Raw genomic sequence first — 13515 nt, forward strand, 5'->3', positions numbered from 1 at the left:
GGGGAGGGGGGGAGGGGACCTGGGGCTGGGGGAAGGGGAGGGCGAGAGGGGACTCGGGGCTGAGGGGACGGGGAGGGTGGGAGGGGACTGGCGGCTGAGGGGACCGGGAGGACGCGAGGCGACCCGGGGCTGAGGGATGGGGAAGTCGGGAGGGGACCCGCGGCTGAGGGGATCAGGAGAGTGGCTGGGAGGGTCCCCCCTGACGGGGAGGGTAAGAGGGAGAGAACCCAGGGCCAAGAGTACAGGTCCCGCGTGAGGGCTGGGGAGACAGGCCTGCGAGGGTAGGGGTGCGCAAGGCTGTGTGGTTTGTGGGCTGTTGTGCAGGGCGGGTCCAAGAATGTGGGGGCGGGACTGTCCTGGGGATGCAGGGCCCAGGATTGGTGCATGGGGCTGAGAGGACCAGCATTTGAGCTGGAGGGCAGGAAGGTGACTCCAATCTGAGACCAGGACTTGGATGCAGCTCCACTGGAACTCACTCTATCCTGGGAGCCACCTGGGCACCTGTGCTGCAGATGCAGGATTCGAACCCCAGTCTGGCCACTCTGTTCCCACTCTTCTGCTATGAATGCTGGGCCAGAAGGCTTCTCAAAGCACCCTGGCTTGTCTCACCTGATGGTTCCTGACCAAGACCACAGGGTACCCTCCCCTGGTGGAGGTCCACGGGGCCACGCTAGGCTGGAGTTCAGGGAGGGTGCAGCGACATGAAGGAGCACTGGAGCTGAATGGACCCCAGGGTCCCCCGAATGCTCTCCCAGTCTTGGGGCACCACTTTCCTACCCTTCTGTACTTCTCTACTTTTCCTACCTTTCTCTACCTTTTTCCTTCCTATTTTTGTGTCCCTGCCACACTGTGAACTCAGCCCTATCTTCCTCTTCCCTCTTTGCTTTGGGGAAACCTAGCAAAGTTCATCTAGGGTACAGTACAAGTTACTTTTCTGTTCGATTGGTGACCTCATACTTTCCCCATCTAAAGGACGCCTTAGACCTCAGCATTCTGTCTGTGCAGAAAGTCTCCTACAGCCATCCTGCCTCCCTGCCCAAGCTTGTGAAAAGTTTGCTGCAGATGCTGCAGGAGGATGAGGATCCACACAACCCTGCAAGGCCTCAGGAGCCTCTGGGAGCTGCTTTGTATGTGAGCTGCACTTGTCCAAGCCAAGCTCTGGCAGTTACAGTGGCTGCTCCCTGTGGCTTCCTATCCTTCATCCATGCTCCAAATCTCCTCAGCAACCATCGGCCAAAAAGCTGTGTGGCAACACCTGGCTCAGAATCTGATATCATCCCAGACTAAGCTCTGCCCTCCAGGGTTGCATGTGTGGGTTTGCTCCCTGGTTCTTGGCCTTATACCTGAATGTGTCTCAGAGCACTTGGCCTGCCGACTGTGTTCTAGGAGGGCTCTGTGCTCCAGGTTGTGATTTGGACAACTGGCTTGTGGCCCTCATCCAGTGAAAGGCCTCTCTCCATACACCTGGGGTCTGGCAGTCACACCTCAGTGGCACTGTCAGAGGCTTACTTCAAAGCAGACTCCTATTCCCAAGGAAATCCAGCTTGACAAGGCTTGAGAGACCCCAGGAGGGTAACACAATGTGGCCCCTTCTGGAATATAGCAGATTCTAGAATGACTCCCATGATCCCCGCCTCCTGCTATGCATGCCCTTGTGTGATCTTACCTTGAGTGTGTGCATGACCTGTGCCTTGTTGTAACCAAGAGAATACACAGAGGTAATGGGGTGTCATTTCTGTGATAGCAGTCTATCCCTTGCTAGCTTTAATAAAGTGAGCTGCTAGGCTATGAGCTGTCCTGTGAAGAGGCCCATGTGGCAGGGTACTGGGGTTGCCTCCAGCCCCCAACTAGCAAGAAACTGGGGCCCTCAGTCATCCCATCCACAGGAGCTGAGTGTGGCTAGCAACACTCAACTTAAACACTGAAGCTTAAATGTGAGCTTCAGAAGTGGCTTCTTTCCTGGTCATGCCTGAAGGGGAGACCATAGCCCCAGCTGACACCTTGATTGACGCCTAATGGGACCTTCAGCAGAGAACCCAACAAAGCCACACTTAGGCTCCCGATCTACAGAAACTGGAAGATCATAAATGTGTGTTGTTTTAAGTTGCTAATTTGTAGTGAGTGATGTTCTTATGCAGCATAGATAACTCATACACAGAGAACCAAGGCCATGTGAGAACCCTGTGGGGGCCCCTGCTGCTCAGCCACTTCTCACGTGCTGGGACAGCTATCTCTCTGGCCTCTAGCACCAAGGTCCCCACTATCCCAGGCCTTGACTCTGGGATCAGAGAGGGACAAAAGCCCCATGGAGCCAGGCAGACTCCTCCCTCTGCAGTGCTCCCTGGGCTGCACTCACCTAGCTTGTCTGGCACACACAAGTTGGAGTAGAGGAGGCAGGAAGCCCTGGGAAGGGAGCGGGTGACAGCCTTGCTTAACTGTGGGATGAGTGCCCACCAAATTTCCCTTCCCCCTTCCCCTGCTTGTGAGCCCCCAGGGGACCTGTGTCAGTTCACTTTCTAGAGGCTTCTATGTCCCCTAACTTGGATGACACCCATGGGCCTCCCAAACTCAGCACAAGGAACATATGCCCATGGTGGCATGGGGAAAGAACCAAGCCTGTCCCCTGCCCAGGCTCCTGCACCCCATAGCTGTCACCCCTCTGGAACCTCTCAGGGCAGCACAAGGAGTGGTAGCCTCAGAGTGGCCTTCACCCTTCAGGCACTGTCGTCCTCCAGATTGGCTACAGCCCAGCTCTTGCTCCCATGCCCACAGCCATAAGAGCAGCCACCTCCCCAGGGGTCCATGAGCGCTACTCACCAGGAGCCCACCCAAGCCAGGAGGGAGCTGGGGGCAAGTTCCAACTGGCCCCTTGAACACTGCATACCCATGAACCCAGCAGGGGCATCTGAGGGCAGCTGGGAAGAGATCTGACCACTGAAAGACTATAGGGAACCCTTGAACCTCACTCCACTACCCCACATGGATTTGCTTCCTGTGGGCTGCCCAAGAGAGCCTCTGTGATAAAGGAAGCTTCCGAGGATGGGCCACTCAAAATGGCCAAGGACACCTTTCTGTGCTGTCCCCACTCTGCACTCTATCTCCCATCCCACACTGCCTCCAGCTGGAGGGAGGAAGGGAGGGTTGAGAGACCAGGATTCACAGTGTCCCTGCCACACTGTGAACTCAGCCCTATCTTCCTTGTCTTCCTCACAGCCTCTAGCTCAGAGGAGGACCTGGACAAATGGATGATACATAGGCAACCACTCTAATGTTCCTCCTTGACTGTTCTCTAGAGCTACTTAGTAAAGACCAGACTGTGTGGGAGGAAAGCACTGGTAAACTTCCACCCGTAGACAGAAGACCTCAGCAGCCTTCACCATGGGATGCAGCACTTTCTTTATTGCCCATCCAGGGAACAGCCAAGCCAGCTCCATCTGCATTCTGGCTGCAGTGTGTACATTAGGAGACTCAGGGGCCACAGTGTGGGACCGTGCACGCTGGCAAGGCACTGGTGGATGCTGGCAAGCAAGTGGACATGGATAGATGAGAATGATAACTCACAGATGTCCTGGCTTCTGCTGGCCCGGCTGCCAGCCACTGGCTGCCATCACCCTTCTGCCTAGCACGTGTGTACTGTCACACAAAACATCTTGAAGCTTGCCATTAGTGAGCATTCAACAAAGAAGTAAGCTAAGAGAGAAGGAAACAGTGTCTCCTGGAATATACCGCACTCTGCCTGAAATAGGAAAACTATGTTTGCCAGGAAGCAGCAGCAGCAGGAAAGAAGTTATACCAAAAACTACTCATACACCACGGACATTAGAACCCTTTCCTCAAAGAAACACTCATGTTCTGTTGGGTATTATGGACAGGTTTCTTGAAATTTATCTAATAAAGACCAACAAACTTTCCCAGCAACGCCTCTGAGTACCGTGTGAATTCTGGTGTCTTGTGGGAAGTCAGGGTGCCTTCTTTGCATCCAAAGCTTTGGTTCCATTTTAGGAGGGCTGTGTGATGGTGACAAAGGTGTTCTGGTCATTTCTGCTCTGTTCTCAGTTCTGTGAAGTGAGGTGGATGTAATGTGCTGTGGGATGGGGTGCTCCATATGTGTGTGTAGCCTTTACTTTCCAACTTAGTTTTTTGCATCTCTCTTGTGCTGATGAGCCATACCTCTCAGCCTTCATTTGGTCACAGGACTGAGTCTTTGCCTACATCATCAGCTTTTTTGTCCTGCTCTAGCAGGATTAACTCTGTTCTTGCTGCGGATGTCACCGTCACTCTGGAGTCCAGCCCAGTGCTCACAGGCCCGACCAGTTCACCCTCTTCCTTCTCTTCAGGGGAGAAACTTTCTCGGGCATCAAAAAAGGTGATTGTTTCTTCTTGAAGTTTTTGTTCTTCCAGCTCTGCCTCATCTTCAGTGCTTTTGCTTTTCTTGGTAGGAGATGAGGAGAATCCTAATTTGGGAAATCGGAACCAGCCTGTCTTCTCCTGTTTTTTAGGCAGTTCTACCTCTGGTCGTGCCTCAGGCTGTGTTTGAATGGGAGCAGATCTCTGGATGTCATTTTTGGAATCGACACCTGTCTCATCAACAGAAGAGGAAAACCCAATATTTGGAAGCCAAAACCAGAGCAGACCAGATTTTTTACTTTCTGGTTTCTCTTTTGGAGCCCTGCCTTCATCCACCAGTGGTGTGGTTGCCTCTTGGCTATCATCAGGGGGAAACTCAAGAATTTCTACTGGCTCCTCATCTGAACAGCTGTCTGCAAGCTGGTGGCCAGAAGGAAGTTCAAATGTGAGTGTTTGCTGTCCCAGTACATTGATGCTGGAAGAGATCATCTCAAATGGTTCTCCAGTGTCAGGCTGGAGATCTCCAGAAATGGAGTCTACTCCTGGGGCGGCTTGTGTGGGAGGCCCTTCTGCGCCCTCCTGAGTCCCAGAGTGTTGAGTCACTGTTGTGCACACTCTAGCCTGTGTGTGGGGCTCTGGGATTTTCACCTTTAATAAGGAAAATCCATATGAAGGTGTTTGAATCTCTGATGCAGGGATCTCTGATTCCCGCACAATCTGAGTGGAAAAAGCCCTGGGTGCTGAGAGATCTACAAACTCTGGTGTCACTATGCTGTGTATAGTGACTTCTTGACTTTCAACCTGAGCACCCTGAATATGCACTCTGACCTTTGAAATTGGGGAAGCTTCCAAAGGCAGGTTAAGCTCCACAGGCTGCTCCCTGGGGACCCCAGCACCTGCCTTCAGGATGCTGGCTCCCCAGAGCCCTGGACTTTCCTTACAAAGGGCTATGTCAATATTTGCCTCTGGACACTGCACTTCCCTCACAGTGGGGATGAACACGTCATCCTCTGAGCTGGGGGCAGGGAAGGAGAACCTCGGTACCTTTAATTTGGGGAATTTGACAGTTAGTACAGAATCTTCCCACAGTTGATCCATGTTAACCACAGAAATCTGGGATGGCATATCAGTACTTGAAGCTTTCAGTTTAAGTGGACCTTCAGGCTGGGATGACCATGTCTCTGTTTTATCCTCCATGCTGGCAAGGTCATGTCCTGGCTTGGAAAGAGGAGTCTCATCTATTTCTCCTGGAAGAACCTGGGTTTCTGGAAGCCTCATGCCATGCATCTGAAGAGGGAGAGGTCCTTTGGTTGGATGGATCCCGACCTCAGAAGTGGAAAGCTCATCCCCAGTCACCCCAGCAGTGGAAAGGTGCAGCTTCAAGCCTGTGCTGTCAAGATCACACCTTAGAACATCTGTGGATGATTTGCTCTCAGAAGCTGTCACTTCTGCATCTGCCTCTGGGAGCTGTAGGGACATACTTGCCTCTATGTTTGACCCAGAAACAAGGAACTCTTTGACTCTAGCTGCTGCTTCATCCCCTGTTGCTGCCGGTGCCTGTGTCTGAGCCACTTCCAGCTTTCCAGCCCCGCCTCTGTCCCTGGAAGAGCGCCTAAGGCTGGGCATGCGGAACTTGGGCATTTTAAACCAGCTTTCCTGCGAGTCCCTGGGCGTGGCTTCCTCCTCTGGGCTTTCCACTGTGGGGACTTCAGCATCTGGTTTTCTACAGGATGGCTGGAGGGGGTCTTCAGGTGTGGGAGCGATCCCCTCCCCACAAGGCTGGCTTGCTGGGACATCCCCGAGCCCACATCCTCTGCTGTCATCTTCGGTAGATAGATCATGTTTGGGAAGAGGCAGGTCAGCTTCAGACTGGCTCACCTCCCCCTTGGCCTTGGAGGATCTGAGATCAGGTTTGGCAAAGCCCAAACTGGGAATGCGGACCTGTGGACAGGGGAGGTTCACACCCTCACCTTCTGTGGCACTTGCTGTTGCACCAAGTCCTCCCCCACCACCGTCACTGCTGGCCTTTTCTGTGTCTTGAAAGCTACCCCCTGCTGTGACACTAGAAAGAGAAGGATCCATGTCTCTCTGTGGCAGGCTGACCCCACTCTTAGAAGCCTTCATTTTGGGAAGTGCAAGTTTTGGCATGGCGAAGCCAGGCTTTGTGCTCCTTCCCTTCTCTCCATCCCTCTCAGGAGGCAGATCCATGTGCATGGCAGACTGCGGGGCCACTTCATCCTTGTCTAAAACCAGGCTGAGTTTTGAGTCCTCCACACTGCATTCTGGGTCCACCTTTGGCCCTGCTTCCTTCTTCGGGGACCACCTAAATGATGGAAGCTTAATCTTAGGCATTTTGAAGGGACTCCCTTTCCCTTCGTGGTCAGCATCTTCAGAAGAGGCTTCTCCGGGGGCCGCTACTGATGTCTGCAAGGAGGCCACAAGCTCTTCTGGGTCCTGGGACACAGAGGTGCCTGGGGATGGCAGATGGGTGCTTGGCAAGGGGCACTGCACTCCCTCTCCAGGGCTAAGAGGAGACATGACTGGGGCACCCACTGCTGCATGTAAGTCTCCCTCAGGAACTGACATTTGGGGAACTGAAAACACAAACTTTGGTTTATAGAATTTAGGAAAAGACACCTGACCAAGAGAAACAGGAATCATGGACTTCAGTGGACCAGAGTGACTCTCCGTTCCAGATACTGGAACTCCCTCTGGAGGCTGTGGGTCAGCAGAGCACTCTGTCTTGGGAAGAGGAAACTCAGCCTGAGACCCAGAAGGAATTTCCAGAGCAAGCTCAGGGGCCAAGGCAGCTCTGGGAACGGTCACCTGGTATTTTGTCAGTGTAACACCCTCACAGGGAGAGAGAATAGAAGATTCGAAGTGAGGACCAGTGAGATCAAGCCTGGATGATGGAAACCCAGTCAAACCAAGCTTAGGCATCTGCGTGGATGGCTCTGAACCGCCTGAAACCTGTTGTAATTCACAACTTGAGGATTCTGAAGATGATAAGGGAATCGTCGAAAGACCTACGCTAGATTCTGCACCTGAGACTAAACTATCTTTAGGAGTTTTGGCAGAAGAAAATGAAACTTTGGGCACTTTAAAATGCAGTTTCTTAAACTTCGAATCCACTCCAGCTTCTCCAACAGTAAGCCCCAGGTTACTGTCGCATGATGGATCATGAAGATCACCTTCACGAACAACAGACTCCACAATGGGAAATGCTGAAGTCTTCTCACGGAATGTAACATTTCCTTTGATTTCAGAGGACGACATGGAAACTTTCTTTGACGACCATTCAGCACCAGACGTGCTCAGTTTTTGCACTTGAAACTTGCTGTCTTTTGCAGCTAAATCCTCGTGGACCAGGGACAGGTCCCCCTCTAGCCCCACGCCGTGAAACATGGCTCCTGGGGCCTGGACGTCCACCTCCATGCTGGGCAGAGACACCTCCACATCGGGGACCATCACTTCCGCCTTGAGGCCTTTCAGGTCCAGCTTGCGGCCCTTGACGTCCACCTGGGGGCCCTTGAAACTGGGCATCTGCCCCTTGGGCAGGTGCCCTTTGAGGCTGGCTCCCTCGGGCACGTGGCCCTCCAGAAGCTTCACGTCCACCTGGCCAGCCTGGACCTCCAGGTTGGTGGAAGGGGGCTGAAAGCTGAGGTCACTGGTCTTGAGGTCACCCTGCACGGAGGGGAGGCTCACGTCGGCCTCCACCTTTGGCACAGACACGTCCACCGAGGCCTCAACGGACTTCGCTGGGGCCGACACCCCGAACGACCGCATCTTGAACTTGGGCATTTTGAACTTGCTGTCTTTGGCGGTCACGTCCTTGTCAGCCAGGGACAGTTCCCCCTCCAGCCGTGCACCGTCCAGCTTGGCTCCTGGGGCCTGGATGTCCACCTCCACGCTGGGCAGAGACACCTCCACGACGGGGGCCGACACCTCCACGTCGGGGGCCGTCACCTCCACCTTGGGGCTTTTCAGGTCCAGCTTGGGGCCCTTGAGGTCCACTTTGGGCATCTTGGAACTGGGCATCTGCACCTTGGGCAGGTGCCCTTTGAGGCCGGCTCCCTCGGGCACGTGGCCCTCCGGGAGCTTCACATCCACCTGGACAGCCTGGACCTCCAGCTCAGCGGATGGGGGCTGAATGCTGAGGTCCGTGGTCTTGAGGTCCCCCTGCATGGAGGGGAGGCTCACGTCGGCCTCCACCTTCGGCGCAGACATGTCCACCGAGGCCTCCACGGACTTGCCTGGGGCGGACAGCCCAAAGGATGGCATCTTGAACTTGGGCATTTTGAATTTGCTGTCTTTGGTGGTCACGTCCTTGTCAGCCAGGGACAGGTCCCCCTCCAGCCGCGCACCATCCAGTTTGATTCCTGGGGCCTGGAGGTCCCCCTCCACGCTGGGCAAAGACACCTCCATGTTGGGGGCTGTTACCTCTGCCTTGGGGCCTTTCAGGTCCAGCGTGGGGCCCTTGATATCCACCTGGGGTCCTTTGAGGTCCACTTTGGGCATCTTGAAACTGGGCATCTCCATCTTGGGGAGGTGCCCTTTGAGGCCGGCTCCCTCGGGCACGTGGCCTTCCGGGAATGTCACGTCCACCTGGATAGCCTGGGCCTCCAGGTCAGCGGAAGGGGGCTGAATGCTGAGGTCAGTGGTCTCGAGGTCCCCCTTCATGGAGGGGAGGCTCACATCGGCCTCCACCTTCGGCACAGACACGTCCACCGAGGCCTCGATGGACTTGCCTGGGGCCGACACCCCGAAGGATGGCATCTTGAACTTGGGCATTTTGAACTTGCTGTGTTTGGTGGTCAAGTCCTTGTCAGCTACGGACAGGTCCCCCTCCATCCGCGTGTGGTCCAGCTGGGCTCCCAGGGGCTGGATGTCCACTGCCACGCTGGGCAGAGACACCTCCACGTCGGGGGCTGTCACCTCCGCCTTGGGGCCTTTTAGGTCCAGCTTGGGGCCCTTGACATCCACCTGGGGGCCCTTGAGGTCCACTTTGGGCATCTTGAAACTGGGCATCTGCACCTTGGGCAGGTGCCCTTTGAGGCCGGCTCTCTCGGGCACTTGGCCCTCCAGGAGCGTCATGTCCACCTGGACAGCCTGGACTTCCAGGTCGGCGAATGGAGGCTGAACGCTGAGGTCCGTGGTCTTGATGTCCCCCTGCACAGAGGGGAGGCTCATGTCGGCCTCCACCTTCGGCGCAGACACGTCCACCGAAGCCTCCATGGACTTGCCTGGGGCAGACAGCCCGAACGATGGCATCTTGAACTTAGGCATTTTGTATTTGCTGTCTTTGGCGGTTACGTCCTTGTCGGCCAGGGACAGGTCCCCCTCCAGCCGCACGCCATCCAGCTTGACTCCTGGGGTCTGGTGGTCCACCTCCACGCTGGGCAGAGACACCTCCATGTCGGGGGCCGTCACCTCCGCCTTGGGGCCTTTCAGGTCCAGCTTGGGGCCCTTGATATCCACCTGGGGGCCTTTGAGGTCCACTTTGGGCATCTTCAAACTTGGCATCTCCATCTTGGGGAGGTGCCCTTTGAGGCCGGCTCCCTCGGGCACGTGGCCTTCCGGAAGCGTTACGTCCACCTGGACAGCCTGGACCTCCAGGTCAGCGGAAGGGGGCTGAATGCTGAGGTCCGTGGTCTTGAGATCCCCCTGCATGGAGGGGAGGCTCACGTCAGCCTCCACCTTTGGCACAGACACGTCCACCGAGGCCTCGATGGACTTGCCTGTGGCCGACACCCCGAAGGACGGCATCTTGAACTTGGGCATTTTGAACTTGCTGTCTTTGGCGGTCACGTCCTTGTCGGCCAGGGACAGGTCCCCCTCCAGCCCCGCGCCGTCCAGCTTGGCTGCTGCGGCCTGGACGTCCACGTCCACGCTGGGCAGAGACACCTCCACGTCGGGAGCCGTCACCTCCGCCTTGGAGCCTTTCAGGTCCAGCTTGGGTCCCTTGATGTGCACCTGGGGGCCCTTGAGGTCCACTTTGGGCATCTTGAAACTTGGCATCTGCACCTTGGGCAGGTGCCCCTTGAGGCCGGCTCCCTCGGGCACGTGGTCCTCCGGGAACGTCATGTCCACCTGGACAGCCTGGACTTCCAGGTCGGCGGATGGAGGCTGAACGCTGAGGTCCGTGGTCTTGATGTCCCCCTGCACAGAGGGGAGGCTCATGTCGGCCTCCACCTTCGGCGCAGACACGTCCACCGAGGCCTCCATGGACTTGCCTGGGGCTGATACCCCGAAGGATGGCATCTTGAACTTGGGCATTTTGAATTTGCTGTGTTTGGCGGTCACATCCTTGTCAGCCAGGGATAGGTCCCCCTCCAGCCACACGTCATCCAGGTTGACTCCTGGGGCCTGGATGTCCCCCTCCATGCTGGGCAGAGACACCTCCATGTCGGGGGCCGTCACCTCTGCCTTGGGGCCATTCAGGTCCAGCTTGGGGCCCTTGATATCCACATGAGGGCCTTTGATATCCACTTTGGGTATCTTCAAGCTGGGCATCTCCATCTCAGGTAGGTGCCCTTTGAGGCTGGCTCCCTCGGGCACACGGCCTTCAGGGAGCGTCACGTCCACCTGGACAGCCTGGACCTCCAGGTGAGCAGAAGGGGACTGAATGCTGAGGTCAGTGGTCTCAAGGTCCCCCTGCATGGATGGGAGGCTCACATCGGCCTCCACCTTCGGCACAGGCACGTCCAACGAGGCCTCGATGGACTTGCCTGGAGCCGACACCCCGAAGGACGGCATCTTGAACTTGGGCATTTTGAACTTGCTGTGTTTGGTAGTCACGTCCTTGTCGGCCAGGGACAGTTCCCCCTCCAGTCGTGCATCATCCAGCTTGGCTCCCAGGGCCTGGATGTCCACCTCCACGCTGGGCTGGGACACCTCCACGTCGGGGGCCGTCACCTCTGCCTTGGGGCCTTTCACGTCTAGCTTGGGGCCCTTGAGGTCCACTTTGGGAATCTTGAAACTGGGCATCTGCACCTTGGGCAGGTGCCCTTTGAGGCCAGCTCCCCCGGGGATGTGGCCCTCTGGGAGCTTCACGTCCACCTGGACAGCCTGGACCTCCAGCTCGGCGGAAGGGGGCTGAATGCTGAGGTCAGTGGTCTTGAGGTCCCCCTGCATGGAGGGGAGGCTCAGTTCGGCCTCCACCTTTGGTGTAGAAACGTCCATCGAGGCCTCGATGGACTTGCCTGGGGCCGACACCCCGAAGGATGGCATCTTGAACTTGGGCATTTTGAACTTGCTGTCTTTGGTGGTCACGTCCTTGTCAGCCAGGGACAGTTCCCCCTCCAGCCGTGCATCATCCAGCTTGGCTCCTGGGGCCTGGATTTCCACCTCCACGCTGGGCAGAGACACCTCCACGTCGGGGGCCGTCACCTCCGCCTTGGGGCCTTTCAGGTCCAGCTTGGGGCCCTTGACGTCCACCTGGGGGCCCTTGAGGTCCCCTTTGGGCATCTTGAAACTGGGCATCTGCACCTTGGGCAGGTGCCCTTTGACACCGGCTCCCTTGGGCAGGTGGGCCTCCGGGAGCGTCATGTCCACTTGGCCAGCCTGGACCTCCAGCTCAGCGGAAGGGGACTGAATGCTTTTGTCCATGGTCTTGAGTTCTCCCTGCATGGAGAGGAGGCTCACGTCAGCCTCCACCTTCGGCGCAGACACATCCACCGAGGCCTCGATGGACTTGCCTGGGGCCGACACCCCAAAGGACGGCATCTTGAACTTGGGCATTTTGAACTTACTGTCTTTCGCAGTCACGTCCTTGTCAGCCAGGGACAGTTCCCCTTCCAGCCGTGCACCATCCAGCTTGGCTGCTGGGACCTGGATGTCCACCTCCATGCTGGGCAGAGACACATCCATGTCGGAGGTCATCACCTCCACCTTGGGGCCTTTCAGGTCCAGCTTGGGGCCCTTGAGGTCCACTTTGGGCATCTTGAAACTGGGCATCTGCACCTTGGGCATGTGCCCTTTGACGCCGGCTCCCTCGGGAAGATGGCCCTCCGGGAGCGTCATGTCCACCTGGACAGCCTGGACTTCCAGGTGAGCAGAAGGGGACTGAATGCTGAGGTCTGTGGTCTCGAGGTCCCCCTGCATGGAGGGGAGGCTCACGTCGGCCTCCACCTTCGGCACAGACACATCCACCAAGGCCTCGATGGACTTGCCTGGGGCCGACACCCCGAAGGATGGCATCTTGAACTTGGGAATTTTGAACTTGCTGTCTTTGGCGGTCATGTCCTTGTCAGCTATGGACAGGTCCCCCTCCATCCGCGTGTGGTCCAACTTGGCTCCCCCGGCCTGGACGTCCACCTCCACGCTGGGCAGAGACACCTCCACGTCGGGGGCCGTCACCTCCGCCTTGGGGCCTTTCAGGTCCAGCTTGGGGCCCTTGACGTCCACCTGGGGGCCCTTGAGGTCCACTTTGGGCATCTTGAAACTGGGCATCTGCACCTTGGGCAGGTGCCCTTTGACGCCGGCTCTCTCAGGCACGTGGCCCTCCGGGAGCGTCATGTCCACCTGGACAGCCTGGACTTCCAGGTCGGCGGATGGGGGCTGAATGCTGAGGTCATCAGTCTTGATGTCCCCCTGCATGGAGGGGAGGCTCACGTCGGCCTCCACCTTCGGCGCAGACACGTCCACCGAGGCCTCGATGGACTTGCCTGGGGCCGACACCCCGAAGGATGGCATCTTGAACTTGGGCATTTTGAACTTGCTGTGTTTGGCGGTCACGTCGTTGTCGGCCAGGGACAGTTCCCCCTCCAGCTGGGCATCATCCAGCTTGGCTCCTGGGGCCTGGATTTCCACCTCCACGCTGGGCCGAGACACCTCCACGTCGGGGGCTGTCACCTGCACCTTGGTGCCTTTCAGGTCCAGCTTGGGCCCCTTGATATCCACCTGGGGGCCTTTGAGGTCCACTTTGGGCATCTTCAAACTGGGCATCTGCACCTTGGGCAGGTGCCCTTTGAGGCCGGCTCCCTCGGGCCCGTGGCCCTCCGGGAGCTTCACGTCCACCTGGACAGCCTGGACCTCCAGCTCAGCGGATGGGGGCTCAATGCTGAGGTCAGTGATCTCGAGGTCCCCCTGCATGGAGGGGAGGCTCACGTCGGCCTCCACCTTCGGCGCAGACACGTCCACCGAGGCCTCCATGGACTTGCCTGGGGC

The 13515-nt window shown here is 57.1% G+C and overlaps 1 protein-coding gene across 1 annotated transcript in view; it reads right to left on the reverse strand.

Annotated features, from left to right (window-relative positions):
- Positions 1 to 3379: 3379 nt before the first annotated feature.
- The window catches only part of AHNAK2 (AHNAK nucleoprotein 2), a 37299-nt gene continuing 27163 nt past the window's right edge, over positions 3380 to 13515 (reverse strand). Inside the window, 1 exon segment of the mRNA XM_017852807.1 lies at positions 3380 to 13511. Coding sequence (XP_017708296.1) covers positions 4174 to 13511 — 9338 coding nt within the window. The 3' untranslated portion in view covers positions 3380 to 4173.

The sequence above is a fragment of the Rhinopithecus bieti genome, unplaced genomic scaffold (genome assembly GCF_001698545.2).
Source record: "Rhinopithecus bieti isolate Rb0 unplaced genomic scaffold, ASM169854v2 scaffold_35859, whole genome shotgun sequence".
Classification (NCBI taxonomy): Eukaryota; Metazoa; Chordata; class Mammalia; order Primates; family Cercopithecidae; genus Rhinopithecus; species Rhinopithecus bieti.